The 22,651-nt window shown below is 31.9% G+C and overlaps 1 protein-coding gene across 2 annotated transcripts in view; it reads right to left on the bottom strand.

Moving 5' to 3' along the window:
- The window catches only part of NOVA1 (NOVA alternative splicing regulator 1), a 141,017-nt gene extending 118,614 nt beyond the window's left edge, over positions 1 to 22,403 (bottom strand). Inside the window, exons 1-2 of one of the 2 annotated variants that reach the window (XM_011375938.2) lie at positions 21,836 to 22,403; positions 19,952 to 20,095 (exon numbers count right to left, since the gene is read on the bottom strand). In XM_011375938.2, coding sequence (XP_011374240.1) covers positions 19,952 to 20,095; positions 21,836 to 21,971 — 280 coding nt within the window. In that variant the 5' untranslated portion in view covers positions 21,972 to 22,403. The remainder of the gene's footprint in view (positions 1 to 19,951; positions 20,096 to 21,835) is intronic. The other variant, XM_011375939.1, reaches the window with a different exon arrangement.
- Positions 22,404 to 22,651: the final 248 nt, after the last annotated feature.

Raw genomic sequence — 22,651 nt, 5'->3', positions numbered from 1 at the left:
ATTTTAAATAAGGTTTAAATCATATTTGTTTTAAAATACATGAAACGTATCTATAATGAGATGTACATGAATAAAAGTTCAAAACAGTTTTGAAACGAACATAAGGATTTAAAAATAGTATCACCTAAATAAAGCTAATAATTAAAGTCAGAGCAATCTATAAGGGCAAGACAGAATCCAGTGTAACTCCTACATTTATGGGTTCATTGAAAAAAGAGAAATTCATCATCGCATTTGAGAAGATACAATTAGACAAACAGAATCAATCTTACAAAGTCAAGAAAATCAAAGAAGAAAAGTACCAAGAGAAGAGTGGTTATCAAGGTGGAATGTTCCAGAAAATAAAAGGGGGTGATGACTAGATGACTGGAATTTAGTTCAGTGAGTTTAAGAACTTAAAGGATATCAATGACCTCTAAGAGTTAGATAACTTCAGGAGTAGGAGAATACTGAAAAAAATACTCAATATATAGATTATCCTTTCAAGAAATTTGATGGTTATGGAAATGGGAGGGAGGCAATGACCATAAGATAATTATCAGAAACAAAGAAAAGATTTAGTCTTTTGTAATTGAAGATAAATAAGAACTGAATACATTTCTAAGCCAAGGAGAAGGATATAATGAAAAAATAAAAAGTAAAATCCAAAAGAATGAGATAATAAAATAAGAATCCAAAAAAGAGAAAAAGAAGTAGGATAATGATAGTCTCAAAAGAGGAAGAGAGAACTCCCTCTCTAGAGATGTAGGCAAGGATTAAAGGCAGAATTACAGAGTAATCTGAAAAGGCGGAATTACAGAGTAATCTGAAGTATGAAAGAAGTTGACAGAAACTGCAAAGCAAGTTCATTTACAGAGTATGAAGGTGTTGGAGTGAATATGTAGGCTGACAAAGATGAAAAAGTTTGAAAAGAAGGCACAGGCTAGAAGGCTAAACAGAAACAAAAAAAGGATAACAGCAACAAGAGTGGCTCAACTGTAAATATATTTGGATTGAGTAGTAAAATCAATTGACCTAGTTTTAGTCTTTTATCTAGGGATGCTCAGCAACTGCAGAACAAAAATACATAAAGTAGATAATAAAAACATGAGGCTGAGCTACATCAGATCTTTCATTCATATCTTAAACACTGACAGTTCAATATAACAAAAATTACACATTTTTAAAGACTTTCAATAGAATAGAAATGAACATCATAAAATTAGAAAAAGTAAAACAGTAATGATATATGATTAGTGTAGGGTGTAACACATTTATTGCTACCTTGGAAATGTGATTTAATTCTTAATTTAAAATCATTTAATTCTGTTAGTTCCCACACACACCCTTCTCTGTAATAGGATCTTAATGTAAAACAGTATCTCATAGCAAATAGCTTTGGGTTTCAGCTTTAAACAGAGCCACATAAATAGTTACTTAGTTTATTAACTTCAAATTTTTCAAGTAAACTAACTACTCCAAACTTACTGGCTTTTTACATTTAAAAAAATCTTAACTACATTGTGAAGTACCCTTTAGGTAAATTCTAAGTAAATAATTCTCTGAAAACTGTAAACACCTCCTACCATGTTAGAGTTTTGGCTTAAATATGTAATAACTGGAAATCTACACAGTCCTTTTAACACATCGTGTGTAATCTGGTTTAAGATAAATAAAAGTATAAATTACTTGACATAGACCGAAAGGCCCTCCATAATCTAGCCCTTGCCTTACCAGCGTCATTTCTTATCACTAAGAAGAGATTTGGTCTTAAATATCTTTGCATCCTATGTATGTAGCAAAATTATGTAATCCATATTTAATAAATATTTGCTAGTTAAAAAATGGATAAATAAATGTCAGAAAAACTGGAGATATTTAACTTGATTAACACCAAATTTAAAGAAACAACATGAAAATTTACTAATCAGGAATTATGTTAAAATTCCAGATTTCTATTTCAGTAAGAATTAATATATTTGACTCATATGTAAATTTTATTAAATATGATCATAGTCTAAATGTTTTTATTGTTTATGTAGACAAATCTTAAACCTGGATAAAAATTAAAAGCATGATTTAAGCACACTGAAACCAACCACATAATATTTTAAAAATAAAACTTCAATACAAGAAACTTTATAAGCACGTCAAATATGGGAAAATTACCTTCATTCCAAGGAATTTTTTACGTATGGTAGGATATGGTAAAAAGACACTGGTCTTTGGAGTCAAATATCTGTATAAAATCTGTCTCTAGCAGCTGAAAATAGTATAAGATAGACATTTCCAAAATAATATGCAAGAATAATGTGCAAACCCCTATCTCACATGAATACTAATGCTAAGGTACAATATTAGAAAGAAACATATAATTAATATGCATGCAAAATAAAATGTTTTAAGTCACAAATGTTAAGCTATAATTTTGGGCCACAAAATTAAATTTCAATGTTAAACTAAAAAATGAAAGCAAATGCATGCATACATGTTCTTGCCTCTATAATCCAGGAGACCACAACCAACACAGTTTTCCTTTTTTACAACAGTGACTAAACAAACTTCCTCTACTGTATCTTTTACATATTGACAAGTATATAGATTTATTTTGTCTTATTCTGGCAGGTTATTTCCAAAGATCAAGTATCTTTTGCCAGGAAAAAATAGACTAATAAAATGTATGATTAGAAAAGTCAAAATTGTTATTACATAATTATTTAATTAAAATATATTGGCTCTATAAAAACTCAATTATTTTTTCTGCTTGTATGTGAAATAATACAATTTCCTTTAATAACTAAGTACAGAATGAAAAGACAAAATAAAATAGTAAAGTAAAAACTAATTGATTTAAATTAAAGAGAGAAATTAAGTCCATTAACTAGAATAATTTTTCATGGACAATAAAATAAGAAAATTCAGTTAATAAGCATAAAGGTATCTCAAAATATTTTACAAATAAACAATTGTCACTTGAATAAATTCTTTTTTGCTATGTGTATAATTTCTTTAAGGTGTAATCCTCAAAAATATGAAGTTGTGATTTAGCACAACAGTCCAAATGGTTCAGTATATATTTATCATTCACCTTGTGTATGTACATCACCTAACATGGTTTACATTTAAACTATTTGTGTCCTCAAGGATCAATGGATTTCATATGGGTACAATCCAATGAACTGGTATTATTTAGAATTATTCTTAATACTACTGCTTCATATTTATTCTTTAAAAATCAATTCTCACAGGTATTAAAGTATTTTTGCTACTATAATGGATGTACTGATATTGATATTCCTTAGATACAGATTCTTTCCTACAGATTTCCCTATAATATAAAATTAAACATAAATCTTGCTTTCTCATTATTTTATCTTTTGAAATTATAAATAATTTGGGGGCTCAGTCTGGTCAACCCAATAACTAGGACAGGCTAACTTCTGCCACTTTCCAGAATTTTAACACTGCATTCACAGCTAACCACATCTTTAGTTTAGTCCTTATTTGCCTAAGCAGAGAAAAACGCATTTTTGCAACATTTATATTTGTTTTTGATATTTTCTTTTCACCTTATTTAAGGCAAATGTCTTGACCATAATCAGAATCATGACAAATTAGATGTGAAATATGACAGAGAGAAGGTAAGAATGACTCTAAGATTTCTGATCTTAGAAACTGGAAGGATGAAACTGTAAATAAGAAGAGATGATTGTGGGATAAGTAGATTTAGGGATTTGAGAGAAAGATCAGAATATTTAAAACCATATTTAATTCCAACATACTTACTAGACATACAAGTGATATCAAGTACTCAGATGCATCATTAGTGTGGAGTTCAGGTGAAAAGTCCAGAATGGACATAAACATTTGGTAGTCATCAAAGGACAGAGGGTTATTTAAAGCCATGATACCAGGAAGGATTACCAAGGAGTAAGCATGTACAGTAGTAAAAGAAGACAGTGGTCCAAGCACTGAGCTCAGGGAAATGAGAAGAAACCAGCAAAGGAAACATTAGGCTGCAGTGAGATAGAGGTGTGCTGAAAGCAAAATAAAATGTTTCAAAGAGGAGGTGGTGATAACTATCAAGTGTTGCTAATTGGTATATAAAGATGAGAACCAAGAACTGACCACTGAATTATCATCATTGCGGTCACCAGACACTGACAAGTGCAGCAGTTTCACTGAAAGGATGAGGTTAAAATCCTAGCTGAAATGGCTTTAAAACAAAAATGGGAGGAGATTAACTGGAGATAAAATAAGTCTAGTTTGAAGCATTTCACTGTTATTGGCATGGAAATTGGAACAGGAAGTGGGATAAAGAAAATGCTTTTTTTTTTTTTTTTTAACAATGGAGATATATAACAGTGTTTGCAGGTTGAAAGAAAATAGAGTGAGAGAAATTGATAATATAAGAAAGAGAAGAAATTATTCCCCAGAGATGTGTGAGTAGCTAAGAGGGAATGGAATCTAGAATAAAAGTAAAGGATTAGCCTTTGCTAGGGGCAGTTTATTAGAATAATAAAAGAAAATATAGACTATATAGGTATCGGTGTAATTAGTTAAATTTGGTGGTGGGAGCTTATGAAATTTAATTTTATTTTCTCAGTGAAATAGGACATAAGATCATCAATCAGGATAATAGAGGAGGTTTTAGAATTGATACTTAAGAATCACCATATATTGTGTAGCCTATTTCCTTAGTTCCAAATTAAAGGAAAAATGTTACAAGTGAGAAGAAAAGTTGGGTGAGAAGAAAAATGTTACAAGTGAGAAGAAAAATGACTCATGGAAAATATGAATACTTAAGAATAGAAAGTATTAAACCATGATACTTAAAAGATACTCTTAGTAAAACTACACCAAAAAACAAAAACAAAAACAAAAATTGCACCACTAAATTTTCTTGGATATTTCATGGAAGTTGGAGGAATATGAATTAAAATGTTTAAGGCCTTCATAGAAGCAATTGAAAAAAAAAACCTGAAGCTTAAAAAGGGCTGAAAAACAAGTTTATGAATTATCACCTATCTTAAATATTTAGTTTCATCATTTAGTACACTATGATTTTCTTTTTGACAAATATGCAAAGGATTTTCAGAAGTCTTAGTATCTTTAAAAAGATCCTAAAAGCAAGCATTAAATATTCTATATGCCACTTGATTTATTTGTATTAAAGCTCTGATGAATATTTTTAATGTTTTATATTTAGCATGTATGTACAGAATGAATAAAGAAGGGACTAATTAATTGTTAATTTTCAAGAATCTTAATACAAATAAGCCTATATGCATCATATGAGATTATAATATGCTTCAACATTACATATTTATGTCCCTAGTTTTCATCTCAACTATATAGATAAAAACAAAGCTCTGCATATCTTCAGGGGTATCATAGAACACATTTTTAGGCTATGCAAGTACAAATATCCACGCAGTTGAGATTGGAAGAACACCTTAGAGCAAGGGTCCCCAATCCCCATGGATAATACCAGTTAGTGGCCTGTTAGGAACCAGGACACACAACAGGAGGTGAGCAGCAGGAAGAGAGCGAAGCTTCATCTGTATTTGCAGCCACTCCCCAGCACTAGCATCATGGCCTCAGCTCCACCTCAGAAGATGAGGCATTAGATTCACATAGAAGCACCGGTTTCTGGTGCCAAAAAGGTGCCTTAATGTATCTAGAAACTTTACAAATCCATTAACCAAATGCTGAAAACTCATTCCTATATATAAAACAAATACTACTTGTAATTCTCTACAAAAAATTGAACCTATATAAACAGGCATTTATAAAGTCTAAACGAATACATACCAAATCATTTATATTAATTATCTTAAAGGAATGGGATGAGGAGAGCTTAGCTTTAACTTTCTCTGCAGCATCTGTATTTTTATAACAATGAATTATGAGAAAAAAATTTTTTTAGAAAATCCTCATAGCAAGGTTTTCCTTTTTAGGACCATATTATTGTAATCTATCTTACATTAAAGTCTCTGCTGTAAACTTACTATTATTAAGTAAAACATGGGAAGAAGATAAAAAAAAGTCATACATAAAATGCTTATATGTCAGGTATTATGCTTTCATATTTTTCCTTTTGTGGTACCTAGACCAACAACTTATAACTATGTGAGAGGTACTACTATCCCCATTAAACAGATGAGAAAATAGAGGTCCAAGATTAAACCATTTGACCAAAATCACACAGCTATCAAATGGCAGAGCTTATATTTAAATTCCACTGTTTGATCTTTCATATTCTCTAAGAATCTTGTATTCCATTTCACATCCTTAGAAGGCATTACAAAACACTGAACTATTTTGATATTTTCTTAATAAACTTCACTGTGTAATATCCAAAGCATACTTTCCTCATAAAAATTTTGATTATAGTAAGTACTATCATAGTGATTTGACTAGACCTTTCTAACCTCAAGTCTATAATTTAACAAATCTCTAGAGTAGTGCTTATACATGATTTTGAAAGTGAAAGACAAAATTTTACAATGCTAACTGAAAAATAATTGAAAGATTTCATGTAAATAAATTCATCTCATAGATAAGGCGAAATTTCAAACTACCTTAGAAGTCTAATAATATCCATATAAAGATGGGAAAATGCAGAGAAGATATTAAGGTTTTATGTCTACAGAGGTCTGGTCAGGAGAAAAAACTTGTTTTTATGTCTCCATTGTGCTTAATTATTACAGTTTTGATTCCTTTGACAAAATTCAAATTTGTAGGATTTCCTTATAAACAGGGAAAAAAAATATCGACCCATCAAAAATTCCTATTTCCCAGTGATGGACCAATGTGGCAGTTTGGCGAATCTAACCTAAATTTTGAATACTGTATTTCTGAATTCGAACTTTTAGTCTGATGCAGAGTTACAGAATAACAGTAAACAACCAGGTTCATTATTAACTTGCTATACAACAAATCATTTTAACTCTTACTTTCCTCAACTGCAGAAAGAAGTAGAAATTCTTGCCCACACTGATATTTTAAGAATTAAAATAAGTGATAGAAATGTAAGATCCAATTAAGCTGCAACTAATAAACTATTTTCATGTACTACTTATTTACTTTTATTAAGTAGCTTTTAGTTATATGGTTTCAAACTTTTAAAAGACCATTGTTTATCCTATTAATAGTGATAGAGACAGTTTAAAGACCCACATAAAAAATTCAGAGCCTGGCTCTTTGAAAGATACTGGATTTAGGTAACTTACTTGAAACTTTTCCCAAAATTTATTTACAATTTTCCTCAAACATTATTGTATTTGTTCTACATATTTAAGTAGTTAAAAATGTACACAGTCCTTACCTGTATTACTTATCCCTTTAAATTATCTAAATTATCCCCATCGCAATGCAGTTTCTATTTATTTCTAATGCAATCTGATGAATTATTTGACAGGCCTTCAAAACAATCTTTGCTAAAAGCAACATTATAAAGAATCAAAGAAAAAAAACATTATGTCCAGGAAAGCTGGAATATGATTTCAAAGTTGAGTATTTGTAATAAAGGGGCAATATTTATTACAGTTTGCTTTAAATGGCTCTACCGCAAGACTATAGAACCTCAAAGTTTTTCCTATCAACATATGTACATTTACTAAAAATAAAAATACTATATTCAATTCTTGATTATTTATTTTACGAAACCATTACTGGCCATACCAAATCTATTAGTGTTATTATTCCTTAACAAAAATATAACATATACGGTTAGTATGCACATTCATAATCATCTAACTATATATACTATTTGTAAAATTCTCATTAATTTTTATAAACTTCACAGAAGTTTAGTTACTAAGTCAGATCCCATGTAGATAATTCCAACAACAAAAAGATTTTTACAAGGGCTGAAAACAGGGATCTATAAAGTAATGGATCTGAAAACATTCTACGCCTACTAGCAGGAGACTATATAATAAAAGTAGCAGCCTTCCACTATAAAATTACTAATCTTAGTAATACAGTACGTTAAACTTGCCATTTGAGATATATGCCAACCTAAACTACCACATACGGCATATTTAGCTTATTATCACAGTTTGTGTTTTCATATCCAGAGTCATTTTAGTTTTTAAACAAGATGTTAAATACATCAGTATTGCTAAAAATGATAAAGCTTTGAGAGGAATATACCTGTCCTAAACAGAATAGGTATACACTTCAGAAGGATAAATTTAAAATATTACTGTAAAGAAAACATGGCTGGAAAATTCAGTTGAGAACAACATTTGTGAAAAAAAATAATAGCATCTTAAAGACAGAATTTGTAAAAGATGTTAAATTTAAACAAATGTTATTTTGAAAAAAAATTCACAAACCCAAAATTTCTTCAAATTATTCTCAAAGAGAATTGTACTAGCTCTGCAAAAAAAAAAAAAATGTATGCAGTAGTCTTACTTATATTATTTATCCCTTTAAGAACGAGTCATAATATCATGCCATGCATGAGACGTGTATCAATGAAGGCAATGAGATTTTGCTTATGTTTCCCTTACATATTGAATTCAACCTTGAATTATACAACTGGTATTACTGAATTATAAGCACTTAAATAGAGATTACACAGTGAATATTTTTATTTCAAATCTCCATCTGGTAGTTAATGTCACTTCGGCTGTTCAATTTTTTAATGTTTCTCTATACAACTAGCCAATAATTTAATAAATCAGTAGAAAATGCTAGATAGATTTTTAATTTCATTTTCTAAATGGGAAAACAGTGCCATATTTTTTAGTTTTTTAATTCATCTGAATTTGATAATTTTAAGAACTGATTCTTATACGAAATATTTATCAAAAAAAGGCAATCCTGCTGAATCTCAATAATCAACCAAAACACCAACCAAATAATTACATAACAGAGAATCCGCCAATGATAAATGTTTCAATTTTCACTTTCACTGACATAACCTACACCAATGCCTCTGTCATATACCAAAACTTTAGTGTTTGAACGATATCAAGTTCACATAAAGAAATGCAAATCACTAATTTTGTGCAAATTACTAATTTTCACCAAACTGAAAATGAATATATCTGTTCATCTGCTGAGAGCTACAAGTTCTACATGTTTATATGAGAAATCAGAAAAATTTTATCAGATATATGATTCTAAATAGTTATGAATCAAAAGCAAACTTTTAAAAGAAACCATCAAGTCACTAACTTTAAAGGCACCTGCACAGACAACAGGATGTGTAAAAGTGAACAAATGTCAAAAACAGATTTCGATCTCCAGAGCTTTCCTGAATACAGCGAAACATTTTTCATTGACATTTGTCCTTCCTGGGTCTCCACACTTTTTTCCTTCTACATTTGGTACATAACTTCTTAATAAAAGACAGTTCTCATATTTCTTAACATCTGTTTTCTATATTCCTAGTTGCCTCACCTTTCCCTTAGTCTTTTCCTCTCTAAACAAATTAATCTTCTCCTTAATTCTACTTATATTGCCTAAGCAGAAAGCCAGACTCCTCAATCTACTATTCAATTCTGATTTTAGATAACCAGAGAAATCCTTCTTCCGAAGTACCTGTCACTATTTATATTTATACAAATAGATACGTGCATTTTAATTACAGTACAACTGTCAGTCGTTTTATAGATACATGAATGTACTTTTTCTTTAAAATAATTCTTGCTAATGAATGAGACTAAAGAGATTTATTAAAGTTTAGATGGTTCACTGGTTTACTGTAGCAAAAAATGAAACAATGTATTCATTAATATAAGAAAAACACTAGTATTTCATGTATTTTTCTAAATTTTAATGGTTTAAAAAGTATTTAAAAAAAGACTTAGAGGTAGTCTAAATTCAATAACTTTCCTAAAATTTTAATTTTGAATAAAGTAACACATACTAACTCCTGGATATTTAAGTTAGTCAAAATCTAAGCAAACACATTCCACTCTTACATAGCTGGTGTACCTTTTCCCTTAGTAAATAAAAAAATTAACTAGTTAAGTTTCTAAAAGTTATAATGTATTTATACATGTTAACATTGCATTATATGTAGGGAAGAAGATACTAAAATATATTTAAATAATGTAACTTTAGTGGTTAGTAATCTTTAATTTTCAAGATATCTCAAGAAAAGTCATCAGACTGTTCCTTACTGCACAAATTGCCATGTGGCAGCAAGTGAACTATAATGTAATACAACTATAAAATCTTGCAATGGAGGCACTTTTAATTACTTTATAAGCAAATAAATATCAATTAAGCTCATGTTGCTTAAATCAGAACATTTTTAAAGTGATTTTCACTTTGGAGATGGCACTGGACAACATGCTAAAAAGAAAGCAAAATTCTCCTATCACGTTCCACTCTTCTTCCTTAATTATCTGGCCCATATTTGTCCTAACACTTCTATGGCCATTTCTTGTTTGTTTCAAATTTTGAACTCATTAGTTCAGTTATACAAAATACAGATTTTACACACACACACAAACACACACACACACATACACACTCACACACACCATCAAAGTAGAAATACAATGAAAAACTAAAGATGGATTGACTGCTATACTCATCGTATTGATATTGCACGATCCTTTCACGAAGCAGCCTCATATTGGTCATTCATTCATTCATTCATACATATTTACATTTATATTTCAAGTGCCACCTATGTTCAAAGCACTGAGCTGTAAGTTGAACATATAGCAGCAGGCAGGAAGGATGACATAAATTCCTTCACGCCAATGGAACCTAATTATTCAATTGATGTAAGTAAAGACTATTTCACTTTAAGTACTTTTATAATTATGTTAGAAGGTAATCCTAAAGCCTATAATGCAATGCAAATAACATCAAAATTCAAATTAACTAATAAATGGACCAATTTAATGAAATAGATAAAAAAAAATTAGTGATGTATTTAAATTAATATTTATAATATATCTTCGTTTTTAGATTGCCTAACAATAAGCCTCATACTTATTTTTTAATCATAATATTTTGTTCTTTTAAAACTGTTATGAATACCCAGCCAAATATGCAATACTTATGGAAATTTTTGAAAAGTCATAAAAACTCTTAAAAACAAAATTTGACATAGAAAGTCTATACATTATTTTTTTTAAATCAAGGTCAATACTTAGCCAAAAATAAAGAAGTAAAAAAGTTGAGCTAAGAAACAATGGAAGCAAAAACCAAAGAAACCAAAAACTTTGCAAATGAAGAAAAGTTATAAAACTGCAGACGTCAAATCACTGTGAAAATTATTGCCATTTTTATTTCCAAATGGCAAAATTATTTTTAAAAAGAAAAGGAAAATAAACAGAAAATGACCAGGCTATATTCCAGGCAATATAATTTATTTTACACACACACACACACACACACACACACACACACACACACACGTGTGTGTGTGTGTGTGTGTGTGTGTGTGTGTGTATGTATTTTAAATGTGTGATAAAGAGTACCTGTCTTTGGCCCTTCAGTGTAGCAAATCAACAACAAAATTACTGTAAAATAACTACTGTGCTTTCAACTCAGTTTTAGAAGAGGGTGGGCATATTCTTTTTAAAACTAGGAGAGAAGTTAAGATGCATTTCCTCAGAGTCATATCCAAAAAAGGATGGAGAAAAAAAAGTGTAGAGCAAAACAGAAGATAATGAAGTATCTACTACAAGTGTACCACAAATTCAGAAAACATTTAAAAATTACAGGACAATTACTAGCATGCAATACTTAATCTCGTCCTGTCTTGGTTTTCTCAACTGTTAAGTAAAGATTCTAGAAGAGATCATATCTAAACTCCATTCCCTTCATCTAGTTCCACAATTCTGTGATTTTCCAATCCCTTTAAATGGAAAGCCTCTTCACTACTCCTCAGTGTCCTCATTAAGTCTTTGACAGAGATGCCATATAATAGAAAAATTTAAAACAAACTCAAGGGGACAATAACAATAAAACTACAGCTTTTTAGGGTAAAGCAAAACATGTCCCTATTCCTTTACAAAGAAAATATATTTTGTAATAATTCTGTCATGATGACCAAAGAGCTGTCTATACTTGGGCTCAGAGAAAGCATCTGATCGGTACACATGATAATTAACAAGAGAAAAGATTCCAAACAGATTGCACACTAAAGAATAAAATTACGTTTTTCTTCTTAAGAACACTTTTATGATTTTTTTTAAAAAGACAAAAATTAGTTTTAGAAAAATTAAAACATGATGGTTACACGAAGAATAAGTTTGTGAATGAAGAGTCTCCAATTAAAAGCTTACTTACTTCCAATACTAACTCCTTCAAAAACAAGTCTTTTAGGAATGAATATAACCAAAATTGAAATGTTACAGTTCTTCTAAAATATTTAGTAACATAAAACAAAAACACATATCACAATTCCCTACTATTCTGTATTAATGAAATGCACTACCATCCCATTCCTTCTATTCTACTCTTGCCCCAAATTACTAGATCTTAAAATAAGAGTCACTGACCAAGCCAATTCCTAGAGCAGCAAACTATTAACCATTTAAATGAAGACAACTTTCTTCTTTAAGATAAGAATAATTTCTAAAAATTGAATTGACTGGGAGTCAGCATTATTATATTCCAAAGAAAAGGCAGGATTTGAAGTCTTATTTAATTAGTAAGTTCGCTCTGTGAAAATCTGTCCTTCAAAAGAATTATGGGGCTGTCATATATAACTGTTCTCAAAAATCTTTAAAAGAAAGGTTATTCCTTAAAACTTCAAAAAGTATGCTCAGTTTCATAAGGAAACTAAGAAAACTGTAGTCTAAACTTTAAAAATTACTGAGTTCAGAATAAAATTCATTGGAAATTAAAAATATACTGAACATCAGTAAGATACAAAACCAGTCTTCAAGTAAGAAAAAATATTAATTTTATATATCGATTATTAAATAAAATTAGTTTAAGAATGGTAAAAAAAAATATTTTATTTTCCACACCAAATAATCTTACCTGAATCATTTTGCTGTTAAAAAACTCTAGATACTGATTTCATTTTTCATCTGGTCCTGTCAACGATGCTATGACAGGCCCTGCAGGAAGCAGCAAAAGATCAATGATGGAGTGCAACTATTATGTGTTTTCATGATCAAGTTTTGTTATGGAAAAGGACATCCCTAAAGTGGTTTGAAACTTAGCAAATATTGAAATTATCTTAAAAAGTTTGTCAGTGTACATAATATTCTTTTTCTAATTTGTAGTCTTAAAATGTTTATCCTTAATCTTTCTATCAAAAATTTTAAAAAGATGAAGTATACATGTGAAATTTTAAAGAATCGTGTTTATAATGACAAGAATTGATAAGAAAACAATAGCCCACGATGTCTTCAAAACTGTGGAAATGATTCTCTTGCTGTCTAGAGATGGTTATTTTAACTTTATTTCCCATAATTACCAATAAATTACCAACTGCTCACAATTTAATTAAAATAAAATTTAAAAGACCTTTCTTACAAACATTAACTTCAGAATCAAAGTTATTGGCAATACTGGTAACAATTCCTCAAGAAAGGTAGATCATACACACACAAAAAAACCTGTGCAAATAATTACTCTTAGGTAATCGACAAGTTATACTCAATGGATACCCAAAATTCAAACTGGTAAAACTAATAGTAAGTCAAAACTATAAAACTACTTCACAAAGACTCCAAATGATATTTTTAAATTCTGAATTATTCTTCAAAAGTATAGCATGTTGTAAGATTTAATTTAAAGACATTTTTGCCCTAGGAATCTTTTCCATTTAAGGGCCAATTAATAAACAAGACAGTAATGAGACAGCTACATTAATTGGGAATACTATTAGAACACACAAGAAACTTCTATATATTTCATGGAAGCGTACTGTAAATCAGTATTTCAAACAGATTAACAGATTTAAAATAATAAAAATAAATGACAAAGAATCTGAGTTTTTATTTAATTAATCAATTTTTCATTTACTTGAAATATAATGTGGTAAAGAACCATCTCAACAGCACTCCTATATTAAGTTGAAACATCCAAAAAATATTTTTAACATGCTATACCTGTTTTGTTTGTTGGAACACTTCAAAACACTCAGCAAAGTTTGCCTGCCAAAGCCCTAATAGGCTAAAAAGATACAACATAATTTTAAGTGGGTTATTTCTCTAATAAAAATGAACAAATATTAATCTAAAATAATTTTTAAAAACTACAACATACTTCCACTTATTTATGCTCATTCATGACTTGAAAATATACTTGTAAAACGGGGAAACTGCAATACTTCTGACTTAACACTATTTTTGTTCATATACCAAAAGCCCCCCATCTCCTTTTTTATGTGGATTCTATCAGATTTATAGAAATTATTTTAGTTTCAAATATTTCCATTTTAAAAAATGGAAAAGCTGATGCCCTATCTTTAAAGAATAAGATGAAAAAAATGGAAATTTCACCAACCAGAGCATCACAAAGTATTGAAAAGTACTGCTTCATTTCTTGCGTGTTGCATTTTATACCATGACACTTCAGTCTCTGAGGGTCAGGTTAATTAAGCTCCATAGCAGCTGCAGTGCAATGTGAGACACACTCTGCTGCGGTTCCCACCAGTCCAGTCCAATTACCTGTAGTATTCCAGCACTGGACAAGTGACAACCAACCTCTTCTCTCTAATCACTTGCTCCCACTGGTCTACTGATAAATGTTAGAACAAACTAACCTCTTTTTGGAAAAGACTGCAAAGCTGAATGCACCTGCTGCAGGCTGCAATGATGAGTCCCAGAGAGATGTTTGTCAGTCAGATCTCTGCAGATGTTGTTTAACTTTATGCTAGAGCTGTATCCAAAGATGGAAATGAGATGGCAATCAAGCACAAATCTCCCACCCTCATCCCTCCCAATTTTATTTTGAAAAGCTGCACTTGCTCATAAAAGTTGTGCTTTAAAACACAGCTCTACTAAACTGGAAACAACTAAGACTAAATTCCATGGTAAAAAAAAAAAAATGTTTATTAGGTGCTGAATTTTAGTTAACAAGTGGCATATTGTGTTTAATAAGTAACTGTGTCATTTAAGAGCTTAATAAATTAATTCCTTTAAGCCAGAGCAAAACAAAACAAAACAAAAGAACTATAAAATAGGCAAGTTTTTGATTGGTGGTTTGTTGCTCAGGTTTTTAGTGACACCACACACTCCTCATAGTTCCCAAGACACAGACTGTCATTATTCCTCTTTGTATATTATACGAAACATCTTCAATGCATAAATATTGAACTATTTCACCAATCGTGTTCACTATTTTTAAACTATTCCTGAAATCTTTTGCAGGTGATGTTTGCAAGACAAATGTTGTGAGACGTACTGTATTTTTTTATGATGTCACCAACTTTAGCTATTTTCCCCATATCTAGAAAGATTCAAATACCAAATTTCAAAGAATGAGCTATATAATTCATGAAAACACTGACACTGTAAATTGATGATGTCCCATAACTTACTAAATCGATGACAGAAGATCTAACATCTGAATGAAATAAAATGAATAGCTAATATTTTTAAGGTTAATTCAATCTTTCTAAAATTCTCATGCACTTATGTAAGTATGAAAATGTTGTCTTTTGGAAAGTACAATTTTAATATGGATTGTGCTATGCTAGTAACATTTCTTCATATGTTGAGATTTCTTATTGCTTAAAATGAGAAATAAAGTATTAAAAATATAGCAAATTTTCAGAGAGGTATTAATCCCTAAATGAACGGTTACGGTTCCCCTTCAACTGAGAATACAGAGAGATAAAACATAAAGTAACCCACAGCAATAGGTAGTATGACAAATATAAATAGTACAACTTTAAGATAAAAGAAAACATGTTATTTGTCAGCACCTCTATCAAACTGAAATCAAAGGTATAGAATGTAATGATAACTATCCTATTAAATTGCACACTACTGAAAATTATACTACTTGATTTTCCACTTGTTACAATTTTATTTATCCACTAATTTTGCTTTAAAATATATACCAATAAATTTCTAAGATGCTTTGAATCTAAGATTAAAGAGTATATACTACAACTTTTAGAAGCTATAACAAAAGTATTCACATGTGCTATCAATATAATATTCTTCCTTCAAAAGTGTAAACAAAAGAAGTGATCTATTTTAAACTTCACTAACACCTCTGATTTCCGAATAAATGATCATTCTTATACAATCCCAATCCTAAAGGTTAAGTTGGACACTGAATTTTCTCCTTGTCAAAATTAAGGCAGTGCGGGGTATCGCCTCCACTAAAAAAAAAAAAATTCACTTACATTCTGCTTTTCCATGATTTTTTAAAATTTAACATATAAATGGTTTGTGATTTTTTAAGAAAGCGTCACTTAAGTTGGACAGTGAGAAAATTAATATATAATAAATCTAGGAATTATAAGTTCAAATTTTAACTTAAGGACCATGAAAGAAAATAATTTTTATTAGATATGATCTAATATTATAACCAGAAATATGAAAACTGTAAAATATACACAAATATATGCAAAGATTATAGTGAAAGATTCCTGTTTGATTGACAGAATATCTCCAGTGTCATATAATGGAATTTAAAAAATCGGTATACTATGAAGTGTTCTAAAATCTAAGTCATACACGAAAATATTTTGTACATCCTTTACTATTCTTAACCAGTAAGTTTTTCTAATTACCTACCTGAACCATTCATTAAATAATTTACAGATAAAATCTGTTTATTAAAACACTAAACACATCTTCAGATGCCAACTAAAAGAAGAACAGAACACTATTGCCATTCTGAAAATGAAAACAGTAATATATTCTCCCAAATGAGAAAGCTGTTTTTTACTACAAGGCAACAACTTTAGGTAACCTAATATAAAAAAAGATATATAAATATATCCTTTTAGGTTATTAGGTTGCTTTAATAAAGAAATAAAGATATATCCATAAACCACCAGTAGTAAGTTAGTATTCTATAAGATTTAGATTTTTAAAAATAGATAAATGAATTACACAGCACAGCTAAAAGTGAATCTGTTTGTAAGTAGTTTTTTCTGATTACAGTAACTGAAAAATGCACTTTACAATCCTCATCATACAATTCCTGAATTACTTAAATTAATATATGATGTACTGAAATACACAATGCAATATACAGTTCTATAAATTCTGAATTCATACCAATTAATGTTCAAAAAATGTTTTCATTTCAACCATAAATATAAAAAATTACTCAGAAAGGCAAGGTTGCTTAAGACATTTTAAAGATATAACCTAAGCCTCTTCCCAGAAAAGGAAAAACAAATATGATAAATATGAGATTATACTGTCCACACTAAAAACAATGCACGTTATCATTTGCATTGAAATTTATAAAAATATTTCCCAAATGGTTTAAAAGGTGTCTGCATTCTGCATATATATACATATATATGTGTGTATATCTATGTATATGTGTATTTCCTGAAGTCTTTCCTCAAATACACCAGTATTTTAACTAAACCTTCTGAACATATTTATGTTGTTTCAAAAACTTAGGTAATTTGAGAAAATCAAGTTACAACTAAAGTGTACTTTTCCCCAAATACACTGTCGTACCAAATGAGAAACAGAAAAATGCTTTATGAAGTAAACATCGGGCATATTCATTCTAAAAGAATATAGAGTCATAAATAAATATATGAAACACACAAAAATGGGCTACCAAATTATTGAATAATCCTACAAGTCCTCATAACTCGGCAATAGAAATCATAGTTTTAAAATTGAGTTCATCTGAGATAAGCAAGATAAGTATCTCTGAGTAAGAGTGGAAAGATGCTGAGAGGCTGTTATGTTGAATACCAGGACCTTAGACAATTCCACAGGCTTGTGGTCAAGTGTGAACAGAAAGACTATTACCATTAAAGTCTATGAGAAGAGGAGAGATATATCTGTCCGAACAGGTAATAACATAGTTAAAATTGTATTTAAATACAAAGTGTTCAGAATTAGTAACGCTTCTTATAAATTACAAGGTTTTATTTTATCCTTAAAATAGATTCCATAGTGTGCAATTGGTTTCCACCTGTTACAGACAGAGTATAAGCCTTCTTTTATCCAGACATTTCAACTCACATTTGATCAGGTTACGTCACGACACACAAAAAAATTTTATTCAATGCTTCCAGTTTTCCATTTTTTTCAACGGATATTCTTGCTCTATACGAATAACATGACTCAGAACTATAAATAAAATAACCAATTTCAATGTAATAAGAAAAAAATGCACAACTAAGTGGACTAAAAACAAAAGATCTAATTCTCGGTGTACCCTTTCCAACCCACTGAAAATAAACTATATTCAAATGAAAAGACATTTAATTTACTATTTGGAATATCCTTGATAAACAGCAATTTTCTGAAACATCCCTGAACATCTGATACCACCTCATGTATAATGCAAAAAAGCTATTTCATTTTCATCTACTGACAGTGAATTTAATTTACCATTGCAGTCTTTTCCTAGAACTATAACATTATTAATACTGCAATCAAGCTCTTTTGAGGGCTTTTATTTGTACTGAGGGTTTTCACAATTCCACATTGATTTTTTTCATCATACCTTTTAAAAATATGAATGTGAATATGTTAGCAAACTTTCTTAATGCATAAGGAAAGTTTCAGAGACAAGGAAAGCCACCTACAAAACTACACTCACATGAAACAAACTTTCAAGGGATGGTCAAATGTAATAGACTATATTTTAGTTTAATACATTTAATGTTTACCAAATATACTACATTTAATTTATATAACTAAATGATAGTTTCGATCATTCTGAAACCTTCTTAACCAGCCTAATGGTCCATTTTCTACCACAAATGACTGGCTAAGAAAAAGAAATCCTCCAAATGTTCTGCTTACATTCACACCAGATGTCTTTGCTGTATTAAAGAACTCTTACTGAATTAGATCATTGAAAACAAATCAGCTTTTCTTTTTCCACCAGTAAAAAAAATAAGCAGTATCGGTTCCCTCAGCATTAAATAAATATTTACAGCCCCAAAGATAAAAGAACCAAAAAAAAAAAAAAAAAAAGGCAGACTCTATATCTAGGTAAAAGCAAATCAGTTAATGTTTTATCAAGTAGATACGCTGTTCAATTATGGAAATTTTCCAATTAAACTTAAAATTCATGTTTTGAGTAGAAAATGATAAAAAAAAAAGGAAAAAGACAAACATGCAGAACTGTATAACACTTGAAATCAAAAAAGCACACTGAAAAGTACAAAAAAAAATTATACCCCCTAGGAAACTTGCCATATTCTAATGGATTACAGTACCACACAAATTGTTAACATATTTTAATCAAATACAGCTCTTAAGTAACACAAATTTTGAAGCATTATTTTACTTCTTACATAATAATAGTTTTTCTTATTATAATTACATTAAAAATCCAATATTTTAAAAATCAGAGAGGCAGCACTTGTCCTCTTTACTTCACTCCAGGGCCAACAAACAAAGCAATGAAGCAGAAAGAGGTACATAATGGATTTAGAAGTAAATGGTCCATTCTTTAAGAAGGCTTCCTACTCCCTCTTCTGAATTCACTCTAAACTAATTGTCATTATAATGACGTCTGAAAACTTCAGAAGAACGCTATTTCCTGATGCCAGCTGTCAAGGCTTCTATCTTTAAAATTTTAGAGCTTTTTCCCAATTAGAAAAAATGTATTTGGAAATACCCATAAGATTCATCTCACAATTGGCCTAAATCACAGACACAGCAGTACATCAATTAAAAAAAAAAACGTAGTCAACAATGGAAATAGTCTTTAAAATTATCCACAAATATCCTAATACAGCAAAACATAAATAAAAGTCTACACTATTACGAATTTCTTTCAATACAGCACACGACACACATAGAACTTCTCTTTCTTTCCTTGGGGATTTATCAATCAACCTCTTTACCAGTGCACCTACCTGGGTAAAAATCTTTGGACTTAGACAGCTTGATGGTGGCTCCAGTTTCTTTTTGCAACTGAACAATTGTCTGTCCTCCCTTCCCAATTATAGATCCAGCAGCATAACTAGGTATGAGAACCTTTAGAAAATACTGGCCGTCTTCTGAAAAATGTAAAGAAATATACTTCATTAACATGATAATTTTTAACTCTATATCCCCTCTCCACCCTCAAGAGAGAAAAACAGCAATTAAAACATTGGACACATAGCTGCAGGAAATAAGGAGTTAAATATGTTTTTAAAGAACAAAAATAAGCTAATTACACTGAAAACTAAATATGTACAAAATATTTCCCATTCTGTAGGCTTTATACTTTCAAAACTTGGAATTAAAATCTAAACATGTTCAATTATTTTGCAGCTCTGTAAAAACTGATGACTAAATTCCAGTTGTTATTCCAAACATGGAAGTCTTCCAACTCTATCTGTGGTTACTATGGTAAAACGAAATAAACTGACCCTTTTACAAAACTTCAGATATTTATAAAATGACAAACTTTCACTTAGCATGTTATGAAATAAATAAAAGGACTGTGAATAGTGATGAGCTATATTTATTTGACATTAGCAGACGCATAAAGACTACAATTAACCATTGCCTATATCCTACTTAAAGTATGCAAAACAACCATTCTGCTACCAAATAATCCACCCAAACTGCAGGGTGTATTCCAAGCCTTCAATAACTGCCAGGAATTAATTCAGTGTTTTGGACTGTCAAATCTAACTAATACTGGTGTATTTCTTTAGCACTTCTTAGTCTACCATGATCTCCTTTAAGCTCATTAATTAAAGGACCTTAAGAATTTCGCCAATACTAAAAAGCTTAGGAGTCATTTATATCAAATACACTTAAAAGTGACCAAACAGATAATGTTCCTTCTCCAAAATAACTACGATATTTAAAACGGAGATGGGGTGGATGAAACAAGAAAGAGTGAAATGAAATGTTTTAGAAAATAAAGCCAACTCCATAAACTTTAATTTCCGTCAAACTGATCATGTCTTAAATAGGAAACACCCCGGTAAATCCAGCTTCCTTATGTGAATGAACGTTCCAAATTTTGCGAGTGTGCCATTAGCAAGACCCCCATCCGTCTCTAATGTACATGCTGTAGATAAATTCACCTCTGCCTCGATGCATTGGGTGCATTGTTAAGATGATTCCAGTGCAAATGAAGAAGCGATACCGGTCCCGTTATAACTCATCTTCCCAGGAAGCGCAGGATGTTAACTAACAAGTCACAGTACCAGACACCCCCACCCTCCTATGCACACCCCTGAAGACAAATCAATGAGATATTTGCACCGACAATATAAGTGCGGTAAGAGCATGCACTCATCAAGATTTTGCATACTACTTGTGGCCCAAAGCAAGGGGATGGAGAGCGAAAAACTCTCAGGTGCCCCAATCATTTGCTATCCGCTACCCAAGTGCCATTTATTTATTTATTTTATCAGACTGTTAAATGCAGCGCGCATCTTCGGGCGGCCATCACCTCACTCGGGGGTCATCCTCCTCCTCCTTTACGGACCCTTTTGCCCAGGTATAGGATATTTAAATGGTCAGCCTTTCGACCGATTAAATGGAAAGATAGGTCTATTTCGAAAAACCGGTCGCCATTTTGATGAATGATAAACACAGAAATGGAAATGTGTCCGGGACGGCGAGGTGCGGGGCAGGTGCAGGGGAGGGGGCGCGGGGCAGGGGCGCGGGAGCCGCCGGGTTCGGGCTGGAGGTGTCCGGGCGGCGAGAAGGAGGGAGGGAGAGCGGCGGGAGGGAGGGAGGCAGGGGCGGGCGGCGGGGGATGGGGCCAGCGGGGAGGTGGAAGCGATACCCACCGCCCGTATTGGTCCTCTTGGTGCTGCCGGCTTCAGGGGGGGCTTCCAGCGGCCTTTTCCGCGAGTCCGGCGGGTCCAGGTCTATGGGAACCCCAGTGTGGGTCCCGTTCTGCTGGATGGGAGCTGCCGCCATCATGTTTGCAGTTCCTGCCGGTGCTACGGGAGAAGGTTCTCCCTTTTGTTTTGGCTTTTTTTTTTTTTTTTTTTTGCGTTTGGGGTTTCAAGGTTTTTTTTTTGTTTGTTTTTTGTTTTTTGTTTTTTAATCGGATCAATAGAAATCTCTTTAAGAAAAAAAAGCAATGTTGCTGGTCTGTTCTCACTGGGGAGGGGGCAGGGCTGAAGAGCAGCTGCAGTGCAGTGTCAGAAAGGAGACAGGGGAATGGAGGGGGTGTGAGAGACGGAGGGTGAAAGAAGGAGAAGAAAGGAGAGAGGGGGAGAGAGTGGAGAAGGGAGAGGGGCGAGTGAATGAGCGGGAGGAGGGGAGCGGGGAGGACGGGCAGAGGGAGTGGGAGAGCGCGAGGGCTGGCGGGGCGCGGGGAGAAGCCGAGGAGGAGGGGAGAGTGAGGGAAAGAGTGAATGAGCAGGAGGAGGGGAAGGAGGTGGATGCGGAGAGAGGAGCGAGCGGCGGAGGAAGGCAGGAGCCGGGAAGCAGCGCGGCGATCCCCGCGCCGCGCTAGCGCTGCGCTCGCTCCCGCTGCTGGTGCTGCCGCCGCCGCCGCTGCCGGAGCGGTTCTGCCGTTGCCTGGGCTGCTCGGCGCTGCTGCTGCTGCTGCTGCTGCTGCCCGGTCTCGCTCATTATTTCTCCGGCTTGTGGAG

This window comes from Pteropus vampyrus, unplaced genomic scaffold, assembly GCF_000151845.1.
Source record: "Pteropus vampyrus isolate Shadow unplaced genomic scaffold, Pvam_2.0 Scaffold281, whole genome shotgun sequence".
NCBI classification, from domain to species: Eukaryota; Metazoa; Chordata; class Mammalia; order Chiroptera; family Pteropodidae; genus Pteropus; species Pteropus vampyrus.
The sequence above is the reverse complement of the archived record's forward strand: the minus strand, read 5'-3'. Positions and strand labels throughout refer to the sequence as shown.